At 36.2% G+C, this 20,706-nt stretch overlaps 4 protein-coding genes across 5 annotated transcripts; 1 reads left to right on the top strand and 3 right to left on the bottom strand.

Annotated features, from left to right (window-relative positions):
- Nucleotides 1-26: 26 nt before the first annotated feature.
- On the bottom strand, nucleotides 27-1,701 carry LOC107906828 (WRKY transcription factor WRKY76). The gene is made up of 4 exons (XM_016833949.2): nucleotides 1,484-1,701; nucleotides 1,182-1,394; nucleotides 913-1,029; nucleotides 27-641 (listed from the first exon to the last, which is right to left on the bottom strand). The coding sequence occupies exons 1-4, from the start codon at nucleotides 1,508-1,510 to the stop codon at nucleotides 240-242; spliced, it is 759 nt and encodes a 252-aa protein (XP_016689438.2). The 5' UTR covers nucleotides 1,511-1,701; the 3' UTR covers nucleotides 27-239.
- A 1,485-nt stretch (nucleotides 1,702-3,186) lies between these two features.
- On the bottom strand, nucleotides 3,187-5,062 carry LOC107906829 (probable WRKY transcription factor 40). Of its 2 annotated transcripts, NM_001326983.1 has the most exon segments (5): nucleotides 3,253-3,707; nucleotides 3,816-3,932; nucleotides 4,030-4,353; nucleotides 4,459-4,518; nucleotides 4,606-4,722. In NM_001326983.1, coding segments are annotated over 5 exon segments (942 nt in total). In that variant the 5' UTR covers nucleotides 4,678-4,722; the 3' UTR covers nucleotides 3,253-3,338.
- A 6,296-nt stretch (nucleotides 5,063-11,358) lies between these two features.
- On the top strand, nucleotides 11,359-15,553 carry LOC121216729 (uncharacterized). The gene is made up of 5 exons (XM_041092130.1): nucleotides 11,359-13,560; nucleotides 13,797-14,013; nucleotides 14,089-15,258; nucleotides 15,324-15,411; nucleotides 15,466-15,553. Exons 1-5 carry the CDS (start codon nucleotides 11,359-11,361, stop codon nucleotides 15,551-15,553), a joined length of 3,765 nt encoding a protein of 1,254 aa, XP_040948064.1.
- A 2,775-nt stretch (nucleotides 15,554-18,328) lies between these two features.
- LOC107906831 (CBL-interacting serine/threonine-protein kinase 5) lies at nucleotides 18,329-20,466 on the bottom strand. Its single transcript, XM_016833953.2, has one exon. The coding sequence runs from the start codon at nucleotides 19,852-19,854 to the stop codon at nucleotides 18,502-18,504; it is 1,353 nt and encodes a 450-aa protein (XP_016689442.1). The 5' UTR covers nucleotides 19,855-20,466; the 3' UTR covers nucleotides 18,329-18,501.
- Nucleotides 20,467-20,706: the final 240 nt, after the last annotated feature.

The following is a 20,706-nucleotide window of genomic DNA, read 5'->3' as shown; positions in this document are numbered from 1 at the left end:
ACTTGAATGTTCACAAGAACTTAACCTCATTTAAAGACACTTATTTTATATATCTATAGATAAATAGTTTATGGAACATATAGTAGCTAAGCAGCGTGCCGCCATTCATATTTGCACCAAAGCAGATACAAACTACAAAAGTGTTTGATATTCACTCCATTATCTATCTTCTCTCTTTGTCACCAAAAAAAAAAATATATATATATATATACCATAGTGTTATAGTTTGTTTTTGAAGTTCACGGAGGTGATGGTTTAGGGTGTTCAGTTTTGATGGAGCGAGCAACCGCTGCAGCTAAAGCTAGAGTGAAGTTAGGATCTTTTGTAAAGGATGCAACATAGTCTTCGATCTTCTTCTTCTTATTATTTCCGTCGTCGTTACTGGTGCTATAATCATGCATAAAGCTTGGAAGGTTTCTGTGGTTTTGTAAGTCGGAGCCTGAAAGAGTGAGATCAAGGGTGATGGTTGGTCGAAAAGGATTATCCAGAGGTGGAAAAGGAATGCTTCTCGTCCCGGAAAATATCGCCGAGCTGCATGATGCTAACAATGATTTTCCGGCAGCTGTGGAATCAACATCATGGTTGTGTTGTCCTTCGTATGTTGCCACAACAATAGATTTGTCCTCCACGCATCGCTGAACCTACACATTTTTTACCCCATAACTTTCAATGCAAAATTATAAATGAAGGAATTAATTTTGATACACAGATCATTAGAAATAATAGAATTATACACTATTAGTGTTCTTCTCTAAAAAAAATTACTTTTTTTTTATTAGTCCAAATTAGTCATTTCTAGCTTATCTTGAATCTCAAAGTTAGAGTCATAAGTTGATAAAAAATCTCTTTCATTAAAACAAAAATCAAAGATCCTTAGTTGGAGCATAAAAAATATAATTGTATATAATATACCTTCTTTTTGACAGGGCATCCCGGAGCCATAAAGCACTTAAAATAAGCTCGAGGCGAGGGATTATCTTTAGTAACTTTCTGGCCATATTTTCTCCATTGAAATCCATCTTTCACTATCTACGTAAACAAATCTTAGTAACATTAGGTAACATATATATCATCACGAACATGCTGAAAGAAAGAAAGGATTTAATAATAATAATTAAACATGCAAATTAAGAAACCTAGCTAGCTAGGGTAAAGTTCTGATATATGTTGATCTCACTTACAAGGCTTTGGTCTCTGGGGTCCGTTTTCACGAAAACCTGTGACGCCTTGGATCCAGCAGCAGCCGGAACTTCAAGTCTTTGCCTCTTATTTGATTTCTGGTGGAGATAAGCTTGATGAAGCATGATGTACTTTCTGCTCATCGTTTCAAACATTAATCCGAGAGCTTCATTCTCTTTCTGCAAACAGTCCAGCTCTGCTTCCAGAGCTTCCACCTGAAAATTTTCTTCTTAAATCAATCTCCTTATCGAAAACGAAAAGGAATCATATCATCAAGAAGCTATATATATATATGTATATTAACCTTTTCTTTATCGTAATCTGGAGACATGGCTAATCTCTTTCTCCAAAAAAACTAGAAATTATCAAACCAGAAGAGTTTATATTTGGGTTTGGTTTTTCTCAGTCAGGAAACTCCACGAATTCCGTAGAATCATCAACTAGGTATTTTATATTTGAGTGGAATTTAGGATCGAGATTCACGACTATGGAAATCGTAATAGGTGTGACATCATCCAAAATGAAGTAAGCACTTCTCCTTTTTCCAATTACTTTTGTTTGTGAGAAATGGGTCCGACGTGTTTGCGGGTGCAGACAAAATGCGTGGACTTCATTTCTTTAGTCTTTCCCCTTGTTTGATTTCTCTATTTCTTTCTGTCCTATCTTTCCCAGAAAATTTACAAGAGAAAGAAAAATAAAAATTTATGATCAATCATATAAATTTACATGTAGAATTTTATTGCTTACGTGATACGTAAGATTCAATTCTAATAGAATATAATTAACTTAGTTTTCCATGTAATCATCATATTTATTTTATATATATTTCTAAACTAAAAAACATTTTAACATATTAGGTATAAGACCATGTACCTAATCTACATTCATATTAACATAAAACAAGATTTTGATTCGAATTAACTTAAATTTTAAATTATTAATTTATAATGGAATTAGATTCAAATAGGTTTAAGATTTAAATTAATAAGATAAATTTTAGGTGTATGAATAGAGACGTCAGTGGGGCAGATTTCGCGGGATCTTGTTCCACTTCGCACCAAATTAGGCGAGGAAGAATACATGTTTTACGAGTGGTAGAGTAGAAATGGAGACAAAAATTAAACCCGCCGTTGGTGGTGGAGCCAACATGAGCATAATCTTGTACCCGGTGAGATGAGAATGGCTTTAGTCTTGCAGGTTCCAGAGTGAAAATAGAGATAAAAATTCTTGACGGGGATTTCTCCGCACCTCCCCACTTATTTCACATCCCTATGTATGAAACCATGGGCGGGTGAAGGGTGATTTATCGTTGAAACTGACCCAAAACGGTATAAAGGCAGAAAGCGTGTAGCATGATTGAGTATTAGGTCAGTTGTATTGGGAATCTTTGATTTGTATAACTTTACATTGTGCAAATAATGAAAGACGTTGTGGATAAATATTTTCTTTTAACATAATTGACTATTTTGCATATTATGAAAAGAACAATTACAGAAAAGTCTATGTTCAAATTATATAATCTCTAAATTATTAGTCAATGGTAGCTCCATCAAGTCAAGCATTTAAATTTGGTTATACCACAGCATCCAGTTCATAGACGACATCTGTTATTTTGACAATAATTTAATACCAAATATCTCTTAATTAGTCATTGTCATCAATGCTGAGAGAAAAACGATAGTAAATATCTACGGTAATTTATTTGAAAAATGCCTGTTGGTTTCTTTACGATAAAAAACAATGAACAGAGATACACATGCCTTATTATTCATCTGCAGATGAATTTGTTGCCACTATAAGCTTACAATTAACAACACTCAAATAGGGATTTCACTGTGTAAATTTTCTGACCCTTGTATGTACTTTGAAGAAAAAAACCATTTGGATGTCGGTCATTGTGCTATAGTTAACTGTAAATGAATTTCTTTGTTGTAACATGGGAATATCCAAGTATTTAAGAATTCCCTTCTGAATTGGAATATAGCATTAACGATCACTGCAGCTGAATTACTTAGGAAAAGAATTACCTTCATTTTCTTTTCGGATATTAGATTCAAGATTCTATTTACATCAGTTGATACTGAAACACTCTCTACCAATCTAAACAAAAAGGAAAAAGAATTACATAACTATGGATTTCTCCCTAAGTATGTTGAATTTTACCACTTGTGATCTAGAACTTTTCCAGATATGGCTGCAGCTAGAGCTGCTGTAAAAGTCGGGTCTCTAGTCAAAGAAGCTGCCATTTGTTGAACTAAAATCTGTTGGATAGCTGGTTCATCAACTTGTTGGGTTGGGTTTTTGGTATCATTACCCAACCCAGTTGGTTTCATCAGCTCCAGAGTTACAGTGGGAGGTGAAGATTTGGTGGGGGCAGAAGAAGAAGAAGAAACAGGAGCTGAACGAGGGTTACTGGTACCACTGTTGGGGCTTAATGATGATAATGCTGGTGTAGAGTGTTGTGCATGGTTGTGCTCTCCTTCATAAGTAGCAACCAGGATTGATGGATCTTCAGCACTTCTTTGCACCTAAAAGAAGGATCAAACAAAAAGAACAATAAACAAACAATCAGAAACTAATTAAAAATTCAAGTTGTATATGATCATAAATAATGTGGGAGAGAAGCATGGATTCACCTTTTTCTTGACGGGACAACTTGGGGCGAAGGAGCACTTGAAGTATGCCCTCGGAGAGGGGTTATCTCTTGTAACCTTTTGACCATATTTTCTCCATTGATATCCATCTCTCACAATCTGTAACACAGATGAACACAAGAAAAATTCAGAACCCCAAATACTTGGAGGTTTATTAAATACTTAGCATATACTAAAACTCTAGGGAGGGACTTACCAGGCTGTTATCAGAAGGATTTGTGCGGACGTAAGCCCTTGAAATTTTTGCTTTGATGCAGTCCTTAGGCTTTTTGCACGAGTCTTCATCACTAAAGCTGCTCTCAGCTTTTCCACTGAATCCAATCATAGGGACATAATCCTCACACTCGGCTTTTCTCTTTTTTGATGTTGCAGCTGTTGCATCACTTCCCGAGTTCCTGCTCACCAATTCCATGTATTGGTTCTGCAAAGAGCTGTAGCGCTCGCATAAAACTGTTAGCATCTCAGTTAGCTTCTTGTTCTCAGCGATAATCCGGTTCAATTCCTCCACCAAAGCTCCGGTCTGTAATTAGAAATATAAATCAGCTATGAAGTAGCAATCCAAGTTTCTAGGATATACAATTTTAAGTTTTTTAAAGCCGATTAATAAACTTATCCAGAAACTGACCTCTTGTTTAACTGGTACTTTCACATCAGAATCAGCCAGTTTTCCACTGGATTCTCTCTTCTGTTTCAAAAAATAAAAAAAAGTTGAAAGTTTCATAAGCCGACATCTAAAGCAAGAATATATTCATAACATGACTGATAACCTCACCAGAACTTGGATGGTATTATGGGAAGAATTGATGTTGAGGTCGAGAGTCGTATCCACCCAAGTCGATTCCATCACTGAAATTACACTATAGAACAAGAAAAGAAGAAGCAAAGAGGCAGGCGATGGAGCTGAAACTGTGAAGATACGATGAGGAAGAGAGAGTGGAAGGTTTTTGAGAAGGGAATGAGAGAGTAATAATACCCAGAGCGAGGAATCTGGAAATATATAGAGGCTAAATTCAGATGATGTTTCAAAAGGATTTGGTTTATCCAGGAAAGTTAGAGGAAGATGAGGCTGAAAGAGCCTTTCTCTCACCTACAGATGACATCCCACTTGGAATAAAAACTCGCTCTTTCACCTTGGGAACCTGTCTACATTCATACAAACAAATATCAATTTGTTAAACATTTTTTTGCTTTCTGGAATTTTAATTATTTTTGGTTTTGGACATATTGGGATTATAATTTCTCTCTCTCCTCTTTTTTTTTTGGTATATAGATATTGAAATTCTAAAGGGGATTTCAAGGTCAAGAGTCAAAAGTGAAGCCCCCACCACCACCAATGACAGTAGATTTATGGTTTAATACGTACATTTTTATTGAACCCACAAAGACTAAGAGAAGATTCGTCTTGTTGACCTTAAGATTATCTAGTCGACTTTCCTACTTTCAGCCAGCTCACCTACCATGCCCCCGTTCTTTCCAGGCTCTTTCATTTTTTACTACCGCTAACAATAATACTGATATGAAACAAAATAATAATAACACTGATATGACACGTTCTGCCACGTGCCCAACGTGTTCTTTTAGTTTAAATATTTTAAATTATAATGAATATTTTTTAAATCAAAATATTTTTATGTTATTTTTAGATAAATCAACTTCAAAAATTATAAAATAATTATTGAATTATTTAAAATTTCTCACTTAAGTTATTAGACTATTAAAATTATTGTTGTATAACATTCTTTATTTGCATCGTCTGCACCAATCGAAAGCTCTTTTGTTTCTTTTCTACAATTTATTTTTTTCATAAAATAACTTTGAACAATTTGTGAATCAAAATCCAAACAATTTTTTTCTGTGAATAGTCTAATTATTTAAATAAAAATTTTTAAATAATTTAATAATTATTTTGTAATATTTTAAAGTTAAATGATCAAAATATAAATTTATTAATAATTTAATGACTTGATTTCTTATATTTTGTAGTCTGATTTGTGCTTAATGTTTTCCTTATTACTAAGAAGAATTAGAAGGGGCGTGGGACAGGCGGGATGATATGCATTTTTGCGACTCCTTAAATGCGGTGATCATCACTTCTATAAACTTTATTGTTGTTTAATAAGGATATTTTATTTTGCAATGACACGAAACCTCTTTTGAAGGCTAGGCTCATATGTATATTTTGGACCATTAACGCCATGTCATCCTACGGATCTAAGCCTTTCATTTTTTTTAACGGATAAAGAAAAGGCACTTGCTTTATTAGAAAGACGATAGCTATTAAGCAAGATAACGGCCTTAGTTGGTCAGTCAGTCTCTTTTTTCCATTTCAAATTATATCTACACGTTTCCTATCTTTAACAAAATTAAGTGTGAAACAATCTCCAAGAAAATATTTATATAAAAATAAGCACGTTTCCTATCTTAACTAAAACAAGTGTAAAATAATCTCTATCAAATTGTTAATCATTACAAGTAGATGTAATTAACTTTTTATCCCTCTTCCAACACTTTACTACACCCCATTGCCACATTTGTATCCATATATTAGCAAGCAACATTCCCTCTATACTTTTCTGAGCATAATATTTTTTCAAGTCGAGTTGGGTTGAATAAATATAAAGTATGTTAATATCATGTTTAAATCTTGAGTTATGAGCATCTCTAATTCGCTCTATGTATAAAGGGAAATATCTTAATATTTTGATATCTTATATTTAACCCTTATTGTAAGCAAATAATGTATAAATTTATTTCAATTTTCTTATAATGCGTGAACTCTTTCTAAAATTATTTTAGTGTGACTTTAAATATATTCTAGATATTATTTCGGTTGTATTTTATTGGGTTTAATTTTAATTATAAGTAATTTAAACATGCAAAAGGACATTTACGACAATATAATTATATAATGATATCAAAATTAAGATGTAATTCAAAATCTATCGCATATAAATTATGTGTGAATTTTATTATTTTTAATTTTAATCATATATAAATAAATATATATTTCAATTTCATGGTCATAGTCGTATTGACTTTTGAAAAAGGGAAAATGCTGAAGCCATAACTAATCGCCCACACGGTTTGAAAACGTTACGCTACTCTCTTTCCTCCTCCTTTAATTAAAAAAGAAAATGGATATTTCCAACATCCTACAATTTCTTTCGCTATTTTGTCCATCACCAGAACCTTTCCCACGGTTGGGTAGGACTGGATTTATTTCTAACTCAATATAATTAGTTTGAATACATATAAAAATGGTAGATAAATTTTTTTTAAATACTGATATGAATTTAAATCGTATTATTTTTATAGCGAATCTAGAGATTAACACGTTTCTAAATTAAAAAATATAATTACTTTTTTTATCAATGTAAAATTCGATTTATAAAAGTTTTACATTTTACATTTATCTATTTTTTAAACATTCATGAAATATTTACAATAAATTATATTATCAAATTTACATATTATAGATATTAAAAATAAATATTTGTTGAGTGTTTGTTTTTCTCTCTCTCTTTTCTTGAGAGTCCATTTCCGTATTTATAAGGTACAGTCATTTGATATGGCGTACTAGGATCAGATAGGCCCCATGCATGTTAACACGTACTCTCTCCTAAGATTGGTACGTGTCCTCCTAATATAAGGTTGCCTGCATGGTGGCGAAGTGCATAGGTGAACCATAATAGCGAACTATATACTTATTCAAGTAAGAAGAGATGGGCCGATTTTGGCCGGGTAATGGGTCGGTCCAGAAACGAATAATGAAGAACACTATAACAATATTATATTGAGAATAAAATAAAATATGAGTTGATTCTCTTTAAAAGAAGATTAATTTAAACAATGATAGTGAGTTGGCTATTTGCTCTGTTAATTTAATATTAAAATTTTGATCATTTATCATTTTGAAAATACAAAGAAGAAATTTAAGGAGTAGATGTGGAGTAAGCTAATGTATTAAAATACAATAAAATGTTAAAAAAAAGAGATAAATATAATTTTCACCACATTTTTCATGAAATTATTCTATCAAATAATTTTTATTATGAATTGTTTTCTTGGTAAATCATGAATCATTAAATACATATAAAAAAAATAAGTTAATTGAATATTTTCAATAACTAATCAAAGCTATCAAGAAATTGTCTGCAGTCAAGAATTGTGAAAAAGAAAGGATTCAAGCTTTACTGCATACTGTTCAGACAGGGAGTTGTTTATATTTCAACAGCTTTATTTATAGTATCTCCACAAGACAATATTTATGTTCACAACTGATGAGATTGGCTTTCATATATCAAACCCCCAAAGTTGGATGTTTTTGCACTATGAAGTGTTTCTTTTACTGCTGCTAATGTGATCCATTTGATATTAAATTTGAGTTGGAGTTTTATCCTACATAAATCATGTGATGATTCTTTGTCTAGTTTGATTGTTATTTTAAAGTTTCATAATGTGTGTTACATTGATTTATTCTATTTATGATTATACGAAACAATTGTAGAAACTCATTTTTCAAAATAGTAAATTCCAAGGTTTATTGTCAATCCACAGTGTTAACCTGGAATGGGAAGTAACCCTAAAATTCAAAAACAGGGAAAACCAGGCACGAGACAGATGCGTGAATGGAGATGTCGGCAATGCAAACATCAATTTCACACAAATTTTAAAGGAGGAGAAACAGCAATGTGAACAAGTCGGTGGATTAGGCGGCTGGAAATTGAAAGCTAGAATCAGTCTAACTCCCCAAATATCCTCATCGATACAATTAAACAAAGTTGCGTGTAAGAATATAATTGCTCCGTGCTGTTGTCAGTCACGGATTATATTTTTCTATTGGTTTCGTAAAGATTGGTAGGAAAATAAAATGTCTAAATTAATCTGGGTTCTATTTAGACTTAAATAGCATGTGAAGTTTTCTTGTTGTCTTCCCTGTATCAGCTCATCAGTTGTGCAACTGCTCAATTACATTTACTACTGCTTAGCAATCAATAGATGACATTAACCTGAGTGGTGATTAAAAGTTCTTTTCTTTTTGTGGCCACGCACCCTCTCCCATCCACATCTACGTGTCTTTTCTTGGACTATGTGTATGTCTATGGCCGTGAGTTTAATGTTAAACACCAAGCCATGCTTTGAATTGCACGTGTCAATAATGGAAATTAGGAACAAAACAAAACAACAAGCTCTCCCTCTTATTCAATCGCGCATGGGACATTTATCTTTGCTGTCCATACTACTAGCTGTTTAGCTTAACGTACGAATATTTTTTTAAAACATGCTAGTATTCATTATGAGAGTGTAAGTTATTGAAAGCTTCAACTTTAATGAATTCCACATCAATCTCATTTAAAGTTTTAGCAATCTAATTATAAGTTAAAAGTAAAATTAAAAAAAAGTATATCGACCAAAATTGTTAAAAAAATTTAGCGATGGTTAGAATACCAACTTAAAGAGTCAATACGAAATTTGTTATCAAATTCAAATATGGTATACTGCCATTTGTAAGAGAGTAGTAGTCTCGAGCCAAGTCTTAAAACAAAGGCTTCAACTGTTAATTTAGAGGAGTGAATTAACGCTTTGGCTTTAATAACTACACATCTTTAGTTGTTTCAGGTAAGGGTATCGGTACTATCTCTTGAAGGCGAAAAAGAAAAGATTGCATTACAATTAATCTTTAAAGTGCCTTAGAGAGGCTTGACTTGAAGAGGAGGGGTAGTTGCGAGGAAGTTCGAATATCTGTCGAAAGCTTCTTTCCAATCCTATGCCAAATCCTTCGCATTTCCTTCAAAAATGGTGGTGCCGCAAGCGTTCTAAATCTCCCAACAAATATAAGCTATGAGGTATAGTCCAAGAGATGAGACCGAGGAGGCGAACATCTTTTGATTTGAAATCCACCATTGAACCAAGGAAAGGAAACTTATAGGATTTGGATCATAGTGAAAAGGATAATCTCGTCAAGTAGCTTGGATGTGGGATGGAAAAAGATAGTCGTACTCCAAAGTTTTAGATTGTTTGTTACATCTAGGACAAAAGATTGCGAAACTTCAATGTCTTTTGACAATATTTTCATTTGAGGCAACTACATTAAAGTTGAAAAGCTCACCATATAAAATATTTAACTTTAATTTGTTTGTTAAAAAACCCTAAAGTCTGCCGCTTGGCACGATGTTCTTAGTCTGCCGCCTGGCACGTTTTTTTTCTTGTTTTTCTTTTGTGTTGTCGGGGTATAGTGCTTTATTTTGCGTTGACAGGGTACAGTGTGGGGTCTTGATTCCTTTTGCTGATCAGTTTGTCGGGTGTCGTGTTTTATAATGGAAGATGTGTTGGCCAATCTGAGGCTAGTTGATGATGAGGAAGAAGCAATCTATGAGAATGGTACGGCTGTGGAAAACTTTTCGCAATTGTGTCTTATGGGGCGTTGTTTAACAGATAGTGTGGTTCATTTCCCTTCGTTAAGGAATACTATGGCAGATCTTTGGCACCCTATTGGAGGGATCTGTATTACTGATATCGGGGGAAAAAGGTATTTATTCCAATTTTTTCATGAAGTTGACATTGTACGGGTGCTTGTGGGAACTCCTTGGTTTTTTAATAACCATCTGCTTTTATTGAAGAGAATATCGTATGGAGATAACCCGGCAGTAATGGAGTTAAACTCCACTGAATTTTGGGTTCAGGTCCATGATTTACCTCCAGGACTGATATCTGAATCGATGGCTGTGCAGTTAGGTAACTTCTGTGGAAAGTTTATTAAGTATGATTCTAATAACCCACTTTTGGGGCAAAAATCATATATGCGCATTAGGGTCTGTCTGGATGTAAATGCACCATTGAAACGGAAGAAGAAGATCCAATTTGGAAAGGCTATGACTACTTATGCTCGTTTTAAATATGAGAAATTAAGCTTATTTTGCTTTATTTGTGGAAAATTATGGCATGGGGAGAGCTACTGTCCTTTCAGATTAAGAATTGAGCCGATGAAAATTGTCTTTGGTTGGGATCTGTCAATGAGAGCGATGGTGAGGAGTAGGGCTACAGAATCGAGTAAATGGTTACGAACGGCAGATGGTTCTCAATGTTCTACTGATTTATTACAGAATGTTGCGGGTGGGAATAAGAATTGGCGCAGTTGGGAGGAAGATGGCATAGTATCTGCTGGAGTAGGAAAGGGACCCATGGACTTTGCATTAGAGGAGGAAAATGATCTCATAGCTATAATGAAGGGTAAGAAAAGGCAGAGAGTGGTAGAGGGGTCGTTTGATTATTTGGGCCCGAAAGGTGGACCAGGATCTATGGATATTTCGGCTAGCTCTGGGGAACAGAGCAGCCGGGCTCAATGAAAATACTTAGTTGGAATATTCGTGGTTTGGGGAGATCACAAACAGTGAGTAAGCTCAAAAATAAATTGAAGGCCATTAATCCCCGTATTTTGTTTCTCATGGAAACAAAATTAAGTTCGAAGAAGATGGAATGGGTCAGGATGAAGTGTTGTTTTGCGAATGGAATTGACATTGGGGCGATGGGCACTAGAGGGGGTTTATCTTTGGGTTGGAATGGGAATTCTCTGATCACGCTAAAGAGTTTCTCTTCTTTTCATATTGATGTTGTGGTTCACGATAATGAAGATGGTGGATGTTGGCGGTTAACAGGGTTTTATGGGAACCTGGATGAAAAGTGTAGATATGAGTCATGGAATATACTCAGGCATTTAAACTATGATCCATCCATTCCGTGGGTAGTCCTGGGAGATTTCAATGAAATTACCAAGTCTTTTGAGAAAAAGGGAGGTCGACTCCGATCAGAAAGACAGATGAAAGAATTTTGTATGGCTTTAGAGGATTGCAGTCTCAATGATTTGGGTTACATTGGTCGATGGTTCACATGGGAAAGAGGTCGGTTTCTTGCTACTAACATTCGAGAAAGACTAGATCGGGGAGTTGCTACGCTAAATTGGATGAATCTTTTTCCAGGATATCAACTCGAACACTTGAGTCATTCTTTTTCTGACCATTGTCTTATTCTTCTTGATACCAAGGGGCCAGGTACGTATGATCGGAATAAACAGATTAAGACCTTTCGGTTTGAGGCTAAGTGGTGTTTGGAGAATTCTTTTGAGGAGATGGTTAGAAAATGGTGGAAAGACATCCCTGGTGGTGTTTTGAGTAAGCTTGATAGATTGGGATTTCAAATGCAACAGTGGAGTCAAGCCAAGTTTAAAGAGGAGAAACGGACTCGGGTGGACCTTGAAAATAGGTTAAATTATCTTTATTCTCAGGATCCTTCTGATGAAATATTAGCAGATATTGTGGAAGCCCAATTAGGAATTAACATGGAAGCTGATAAAGAAGAAGTGTTGTGGGAGCAAAGAGCACGTGTGAATTGGTTGAAAAATGGAGATCGAAATACTAGCTATTTCCATAAGATTGCGGTGCAACGTCATTTACGAAATAGGATTGTTGAGTTAGAAGATGAGACTGGAAGGCGTACTACCTCGACTTCTGAGTGTTTAAAAGTAGCATCAGTTTATTTTAAAAAGCTTTTCACAGCATCAGATGTGGGATCAGATGAACATCTGTTCGGGCTAGTTGAAAGACGAATTACGGATAGCATGAACGAAAAACTTTTACACCATTTTACCGAGGAGGATATCTTTAATGGAGTTCAGTCGATGGCCCCTTTAAAAGCTTTAAGGGTTGATGGGTTTCCAGCACTTTTCTTCCAGAAGTACTGGCATATTATTGAGTCAGATGTTTCCAGTTATTGTTTATCAATTTTGAATGGCCAAGCTGAAATGGGGAACATTAATAAAACGCGAATCATTTTGATTCCTAAAGTGGACAAACCAAGGAATATGGGCCATTTTAGACCTATAAGTCTATGCAACGCCATTTACAAAATTGTGGCAAAAGTCTTGGTCAACCGTATGAGTGATACACTGGGTGTTTGCATCAATGAAGCCCAAGGAGCTTTTATTCCTGGAAGACTTATTTCTGACAATGTTTTGATTGCTTACGAGGTACTCCATTCTCTCAAAATGAAGAAAAAATGTAAAAAGGGTAATTTTGCTTTGAAGCTTGATATGAGCAAGGCTTATGATCGAGTTGAGTGTGACTTCTTGGCAGGAATGATGACGCATCTTGGGTTTCATATTGACTGGATTGTGCGTATTATGAGATGTGTCTATTCTGTCTCCTATTCCGTCAGTCTTAATGGAGCTGTTGGTGATTGGTTTTCTCCATCAAAAGGGTTACGACAAGGAGACCCCCTCAGCCCTTATTTGTTTTTAATTTGTGCAGAGGGTTTTTCTACACTTATTCAGGAAGCAAAGCAAAATGGGCAGATGGTGGGAGCAGCTATTGGTAGAGAGAGGTTGACCATTAATCATTTGTTCTTTGCAGATGACTGTATCCTTTTTGGAGATGCGATGAGTAATGGAGCAAGAGTAGTTCGGGATGTCATTCGGGAATATGAGACTGTATCAGGCCAACGGGTGAATTTTGATAAGTCTCTGATTTATTTTGGGGCGAATGTAGACTCAGATTTTAAGGTTGATATTGTTAATTTGTTAGGTGTTCGGAAGGCTTTGAACCCAGAGAAGTATTTAGGGCTGCCTATGATGATAGGTCGGAGGAAAACATGGGCGTTTGCTAACATTGTGGATCGTTTTAAGAAACGTATCAAAGGTTGGAGTTTGCGCTACCTATCTATGGGGGGGAAGGAGGTTTTTATCAAATCAGTTTTACAAGCGACACCGATTTATGCAATGCAATGTTTTCTTATGCCGAAATCATTATGCCGGAAGCTTGAGAGTATTATGAACAGATTTTGGTGGGCTAATAATAAGTCACTGAAGGGCATTCACTGGAGTAAGTGGGAAAGTTATGCAAGCCTAAGTGTCTTGGAGGGTTGGGTTTTAAAGCTATGTTCCTTTTTAATAAAGCCTTACTTGCGAAACAGGTTTGGCGTATTTTAGACCAACCCCATTGTTTGCTTGCCAGAGTTTTTAAAGCCCGGTATTTTCCTAAGTCTGATGTCTTATCAGCAAAGATTGGAGCTTACCCATCTTTTACCTGGAGAAGTATTTGTATTGCGCATGAAGTGATTGGAGATGAGGTCCTGTGGCGGGTTGGCAAGGGGGATCGCATTAACATCTGGAACGATCCTTGGCTTCCTGGTAGAGAGAACAACCATATTCAAGCACAGGAAATTTAGCAATCATGGTCTACGGCTAATCAGCTAATCGATGTAGATTCGTGTACCTGGGATAGAACGCTGCTTCTAAAGATCGTTGATGAGAATACAACGGACCGAATTCTTGCTATTCCCATATCTGTAAGTAGACCAGAGGATAGGGTAGTCTGGAAACATGAAGGCTCTGGGGAGTATACAGTCAAGAGTGGGTATCGGGTACTATTTACAGCTCATCTACAGAGTACTGCTTACATGCCTATTATTGAGGAGGTTTACATAGATTTTTACAAAGATTTGTGGTCATTAAATATTCCCGATAAAATCAAAATTCACATTTGGAGGCTTGTTAATAATCTGGTGCCGCATTTCGGTAATCTGGCGAGGAGAATGTTGTGTGTGGACACATATTGCCCGCTGTGTAAGTACAAACTGGAAGACACTAATCATCTGGTGTGGTCTTGCGATATTCTGCAACAGGTATGGGCGTCGCTTTCCATTAAAGTCTCATCGTTTGATGAGTCGTTGAGCCACAAGCTCCAATTTGTTAATACGTTTTCTGCAGCAGATGACCAACAGAAACGAATCATTGTAATTGCCATGTGGAGCCTTTGGTTTCATAGAAATAAGTCTGTTCATGAGGGCATTAATTTTTCGATGCAGGCGGTGTTAGGGTTTATTCGGGGTTACGAACAAGAAATTCATTGCAGTCGGTTGCTACTCTGTCCTACTCTTAGAACTAAGGTTAAAGGGATCTGGAGACCCCCAGATATAGGAGTTCTTAAATTTAATTTTGATGCAGCTTTTGTAAAAAATGAGAGGACTGCTACAACAGCTGTGCTTGCCAGAAATGATACAGATGAAATTGTAGGAGCAGAAACTTATCTGTTTGCTGACATCGTTGATGCGTTCGTGGCTGAAGCAAGGGCTTGTGAAAGGGTATTGATTTTTGCAAGAAGTATGTGTAGTCGACGATTGATTGTGGAAGGCGATTCCTTGACAGTAATTAAAAATATTCAGAAGAAAGGGAATGATAACTCAGTGATCAGCTCGATTACTCATCACATTTACAATCTGGGTCTGAGCTTTGAAATAGTTTCTTACCTTGCTGTTCTCCGTGAAGCTAATGAGGCGGCCCACACACTGGCACTAGAGGGCAAGAAGCAAAAGGTTTGTGGGAGTTGGGTCCAGGGAGTGCCGGCGTCGGTGCGTCTGGCGGCTTTGAAGGACTGTTCGGCTTGGTTTCAGAGGAGCTGAGCTTCTTTTACTTTGGAAATGAATTTGGTTCATCCAAAGGTTCTTCTCTCATTATACTTGGCTCGGATTCGAAAGGCAAGGAGAGTGTGGCTGATATTGGGGCTGGAATTCTGCTGGTTGGCTCAAGGTTTCTTGCTTTTTTGTTTTAATTTGTTATGTCTTTTCGTTTGCTGGTTTACAGCTGTTTGGCTTGTCGGTTCTTCTTTCTGGTTGCTGACGTTTCTGTTACTGTTCACCTTGAGCTGTTATCTAATATCAGTTTTATTTAAAAAAAAATATTTAACTTTAACGATAGTTTTTTTTCTAATATTTTAGTGATAAATTTTTTATTTAAAAATGTTACAAGTACAATTAAGATATAAATATATATTACTGTATAATTAATACAATTCAAACTAAAATCAATAAACTAAATTAATTGAACCCACACATACAACTGCGTATGATGAGTCTCCAATTTAGATACTCAACATCTTTGTCAACTGAATCAAAAACATCATTTGCATGTTAACTTTTTCCTATATTATAGTAGGGGAAAAAAGAATAAATCCAATATCCAAAATTGATATTACGATTATTTAAATCAGATTATATGAAACATTCTTCCTCTAAGAATTCTTTTACCGATAATATACTTATTTGTTTCATTTTTTCCCGTCGTAAGTTCCAAAGAATTATTTGTAAAGAATAATTCGTAGTTTTAAGTTGTTATAAAAAATCCCCTTCCGTACTTGGTTTACACGTGATGCCTACTTGCATATAAACTTTACTAACAAGTCGAGCAATAATATTTGTTTTCTCAAATGCATACACAAACTTTAAGTTTTAGGTCTTTTTAAGTCATCGCATATATTACTTTGTTATTGGTTTCACTTTCCCTAAAACCCTTCATGAAATCAGCAACATGACGTGCTTTGTTTGACGCCTAAAATCTTACATAAAAAAACACAAAACCAAATCAATTTAATTTACAACATGATAGTGGGAATCTTCTTTTAATTTGGGTTCCCTTTGTTTTTATGAGATATTATTGTCTCATTTGATCATGATGATGTGATTTACAACTTCCCAATACCACATCTTTTTATGTTTCTTTTTGTTGGTAAACTGAGTGGTGGGGTGCACCAAACTTGTTAACAGGAAAATGATTTTAAGTGCTGGCCATGATAAAGGCAAAAGCAAATTGGTTATTATCTTTACCTTTAATTGTTGTTTTGTTCTTGTTTGGAGAATCTGATCATAAAGCATCTAACTTGAAAGTTACAACTTTGTCTTTGAGATTGGTGGGAATCCTTCAAAAAAGCAAGAGAAAGTTGGTCATATATAGAGGTTGGAATTTGAGGGGATGAACAATCAGTTGTTTGAATTAAATACTAGTTTTTGTTCTTATCAGTATCATCAAATAAAAAGGATGAAAATAGTATTAGGACCCAAATAAAAGCACAAAAAAAGGAAATAGTTTATTTTAAAAAAGAACTAATAGAAGTCTTAAAACGCATGATTATAAGCAAAATCCCTACTATTTATTAAAGTTTGAACCGAGCACTTATTTTCCAAGTCAATTTCGGTGCATCTTTGGTACAGGCCGCAGTCCAATAGTTTTCAATGCTCCACTGTGCATTTTGTCAGCTTCACAAGGCCTGAAGTAGAATGGGGGGGATTTGGTTGGCTATTTACCAATTTCTTGACTGCTCTTTGGACAAAAATTGTAAAGCCTACCCAACCCAGCTTGTAAAAGATAAGGGTCCATTGGTAAGTTCCGTTTTCACATTTGGGCCTCTGATTTTTGGGTCTTAATTGGGATTAATTTGTTAACCTTCCCAGTCCCAGTGGGCAGGCTTTATCTTAAACATAAAGCTTCAAAGACGAAAACTAGAGCCCATTTCATAGCGCCTTCCCTTAGTCTAAGGGTCACATGGTCTTTTTATTTTTTTGTTTGTTCAATAAGGGTCACATGGTCGTGCTGTAACCCTCGCAGGTGAGGTTAGCTCAAAGTCAAAAACTATAGCACAGATGAAACCAGAAGGTTTCTCAATTTCCAACTCCATGTCATCCAATTACCTGTGCTTTTAGGACTAATTTTTGTTACTTCTCTTTTAATGATGAGAGCTTAGACTTTGAAGACTATCACTTGTTCTCGGGATTTTCAAGATCATAGATAGAGAAGCCTCTTTGCCATTGCAGATTTGCTTGACACAACTGCCGCTTTCAGTAGATCCTTATCCGTGCAAGTAACGTTCTTGGTTTTCCATGACCATACATTTTTAACTACTTGCTGGTGACCTTCTCATTTATCTCAAAGCCTGCAACAATCAGTGGGGTCAACACCTGTCCTGACTTCCGCCACCAGAGAAAGAGGTAAATGAGAATCCAGTCATAATTACAAACATTCCACGCAAATTACCCCTCAGCTCATCTGAAAGCTACACCTGTGGGCCTTTCACCGATTTTTATAATGTGTCAGAAACTGATTTATCCATGGTTAACATCACTTCACTAACGGTGCTTTGCTCTCCGTTGTTATCACTAGATACATGCCAGGATGATCTACCTGAATCATTAAGAGCCGTACCAAAAACAATCATCTCTTGGGTTCTACCAGTAATTTGAGTGCACGATAGCTGCTTTAATTCAAATATAGATCTTAAAAATAATATATAATTTGTATGGAGTCCGAAAGCTTTTTCTGACCCACGAAATAGGGGTCAATTCTATCTTCTCCGCCCCACCCCCCTCCCAAACCTCAAAATTGAAATGGTATTGAAACAATTAAACAATGGGCAAATCCAAGCAGCGGCCTCCATCATCAAAGTCTAACAATTTTGTCTTTCTCATCTGTATTCTCATCAAGAAAGCAACAAAAATTCATGCCAATAGATGGTTAGAAGTAGGTTGAATCTTAAGTTGTCATAACTAGGAGAATTTTACCTTCACAGAATTAATGTTAGAGAATAAAATGGACGATACCTGCATAAGACTGACAAAAACATCTTTGTTTGCGCTTCCGGGAAAAGCCAAAATAACTTTGAGGTTAAAAGAGTTTCTTATCCGACAATCCATGGGCTGTATCTATTATCTGTAACCAAACTTCAAACTTGCAAGCCAAACATTACTGTAGTAATTACAGAGTAATAGTAGGATTTACAAATTTTGAAACCTATCTTTCCAAAATAGAAGGAAAAACAAAACCAAGTTTCCCTAATCTGTACGTAGGGAGTTAGGCTGTATGTGGCTGACACTTTTCACATTCTTCTCCCTCGATTTTAACGTTACTAGAGTAGTTGAAACTGTCACCTTGCCATGTCCAAACAATGTCTTTTAATGCAGGCCTCACACTTTCCTCGCAGAACTGAGCATATTCCAAGGTGTCACCGGAAGACTTGGAGAATTCCACAATTGCTACCTCCGGTGCCACTTCAGACACCTCCGCCGTCACCAAGAGCTTCCCTTTCCGTCCTTCTGATGACCCTTGTAGTTTCATCTTGAAGTCCTTGACTTTTCCTACTCTGAAGTTCAACCCCTTCACCACAACTTCAATTTTCGCCATGATTGTTGTAGGTGAACATCTCGACGTGAACATCGTCCTCGGTTTCCTCTTGTTTTCGAACAAACTCGACAAATCAAACCCTGACGACATAGAGGAAATGAACTCAAAAGCGTTGAAGAATTTCGGAGACGATGGTTTGGTAGTCTTGGAGACAGAATCATCATCTTCTGTATTATCTGATATGGGTTCCTCAATTGAAAACGCAAGGGGACGTCTAAGTCCTTTCCGAAACCAAGGAACACGCATTATTGCTGGAATTGCGATCCTCCTTTCAGGGTCAGCCACGAGTAGTTTAGAGATCAAACGCTTTGATTCCGTTGAAAACCAGAGTGGGAACTCAAATTCAGCTTTGAAAACTTTCCTGTACATCTTCATAATATTCTCATCTTGAAACGGTAAGAAACCTGCGAGAAGCACATACAAGATAACCCCACAAGACCAGATATCAGCTTTGGATCCATCGTAGCCTTTTTTCCTCAAAACCTCAGGGGCAACATATGCCGGAGTCCCACACTGAGTATGGAGGAGCCCATCATTGCGAAGCTGCTCGGGCAAGGCCGACAACCCGAAATCAGAGATCTTCAGATCTTCATTCTCGTCCAATAGAAGGTTCTCGGGCTTCAAATCCCGGTGCGAAACACCTCTGCTATGGCAGAAATCGACTGCGCTTATCAGTTGTTGGAAGTACTTACGAGCAGCCTCTTCTTTGAGTTTGCCTTTGAAAACTTTGGCGAATAGTTCACCGCCACGGACATACTCCATAACAAAGAAGATCTTAGTTTTGGTCGCCATGACTTCTTTGAGTTCCACTACGTTTGGATGACGAACAAGACGCGTCACAGAGATTTCCCTCTTGATCTGCTCCATCATGCCTTCTTTCTTTACCTCAGCTTTGTTGATGACCTTTATCGCCACGCTTTCACCCGATTTTAATTCCTTCGCGTAGTAGACTTTGGCGAAAGTGCCTTTCCCAAGCAATCTCCCCATCTCATATTTCCCAAACAGAATATGCCTCTCTTCCATGAATTCCCTTTTTCGTTTTCCCACACACAACAATTATGGAACTGTGTGTTGAGATCCGGAGGATTGGAGGGTGGTTGGTGGTTTAGCAAATATGTGAAATGAAAGAGAATCCAAGTGTGTTGATTTTTAAATGATTCCATCAGATGAAAACAACCCAGTTGACGGCATCATTGTATGGAGCTAAAGGGGGTCGATTAAGAAGACAACGGAGCACCTGGTATTGCGTTTTGAGAGACATGGAGCTGCCGCCCCCAACAGCACACAGAATGAAATCTCACGAAAGTGCTTCCATAATGTAAACTACTATATATAGGAAGACGCGTTAATGGTGGGGGAGTTACAACTAACCCTTAATAACACAAATCAAGTTCACCTTTTCCTTCACAAGTAAAACTCTTTGTTTTTAAAAGGCTTTCTTCTCTGTTTCGATAATGGACTTGTCCATTCGTATGCACTCGAAATTCGAATGTACCCGGTAACAAATTTGTCTAGAAGCGTGCATATTTGGTCAAAGATTCTTCTCTGATTTTATATTTTTTACCTTCCCAATCCCATTTTCGGTTTTATTTGGACTGTTTTCAGTATATATTTCTAAGCTATAGGACAATGAGTATTTTAAAGAAACCATCTGTCAACTACAATTTTCTTTCCCGACCAAAGCTTCTTCCAACTCCACCTTGCCCTTTGAAATGTAGGAGGAAGAACACAGCTATGAAATGTTGTTAATCAAGATTAATAATTGAAAAATAACCAAATTAGTCATAGCTTACAAAATCTTCAATTTCCTAAAATTAATGTAGAGTTAGGATATTGGTTTGTGAATAAATTAGAGTGACACTCTTTTCAATTTTT

Source organism: Gossypium hirsutum, chromosome D05 (assembly GCF_007990345.1).
Source record: "Gossypium hirsutum isolate 1008001.06 chromosome D05, Gossypium_hirsutum_v2.1, whole genome shotgun sequence".
NCBI lineage: Eukaryota > Viridiplantae > Streptophyta > Magnoliopsida > Malvales > Malvaceae > Gossypium > Gossypium hirsutum.
The sequence above is the reverse complement of the archived record's forward strand: the minus strand, read 5'-3'. Positions and strand labels throughout refer to the sequence as shown.

Coding starts and splice junctions, on each gene's coding strand:
- LOC107906828 (XM_016833949.2), bottom strand. CDS start 1,510: ATGTCTCCAGATTACGATAAAGAAAAG. Junction 1,395..1,483: donor CAGATTACGATAAAGAAAAG/GTTAATATACAT, acceptor GAAAATTTTCAG/GTGGAAGCTCTGGAAGCAGA. Junction 1,030..1,181: donor ACCCCAGAGACCAAAGCCTT/GTAAGTGAGATC, acceptor TTGTTTACGTAG/ATAGTGAAAGATGGATTTCA.
- LOC107906829 (XM_016833951.2), bottom strand. CDS start 4,677: ATGGAATCGACTTGGGTGGATACGACTCTCGACCTCAACATCAATTCT. Junction 4,354..4,605: donor ATAATACCATCCAAGTTCTG/GTGAGGTTATCA, acceptor TTCTAATTACAG/ACCGGAGCTTTGGTGGAGGA. Junction 3,708..3,815: donor GTTGTCCCGTCAAGAAAAAG/GTGAATCCATGC, acceptor TCCTTCTTTTAG/GTGCAAAGAAGTGCTGAAGA.
- LOC107906831 (XM_016833953.2), bottom strand. CDS start 19,854: ATGGAAGAGAGGCATATTCTGTTTGGGAAATATGAGATGGGGAGATTG.
- LOC121216729 (XM_041092130.1), top strand. CDS start 11,359: ATGGGCACTAGAGGGGGTTTATCTTTGGGTTGGAATGGGAATTCTCTG. Junction 14,014..14,088: donor GAACGATCCTTGGCTTCCTG/GTAGAGAGAACA, acceptor TAATCGATGTAG/ATTCGTGTACCTGGGATAGA. Junction 15,259..15,323: donor TCTGGCGGCTTTGAAGGACT/GTTCGGCTTGGT, acceptor GTTCATCCAAAG/GTTCTTCTCTCATTATACTT.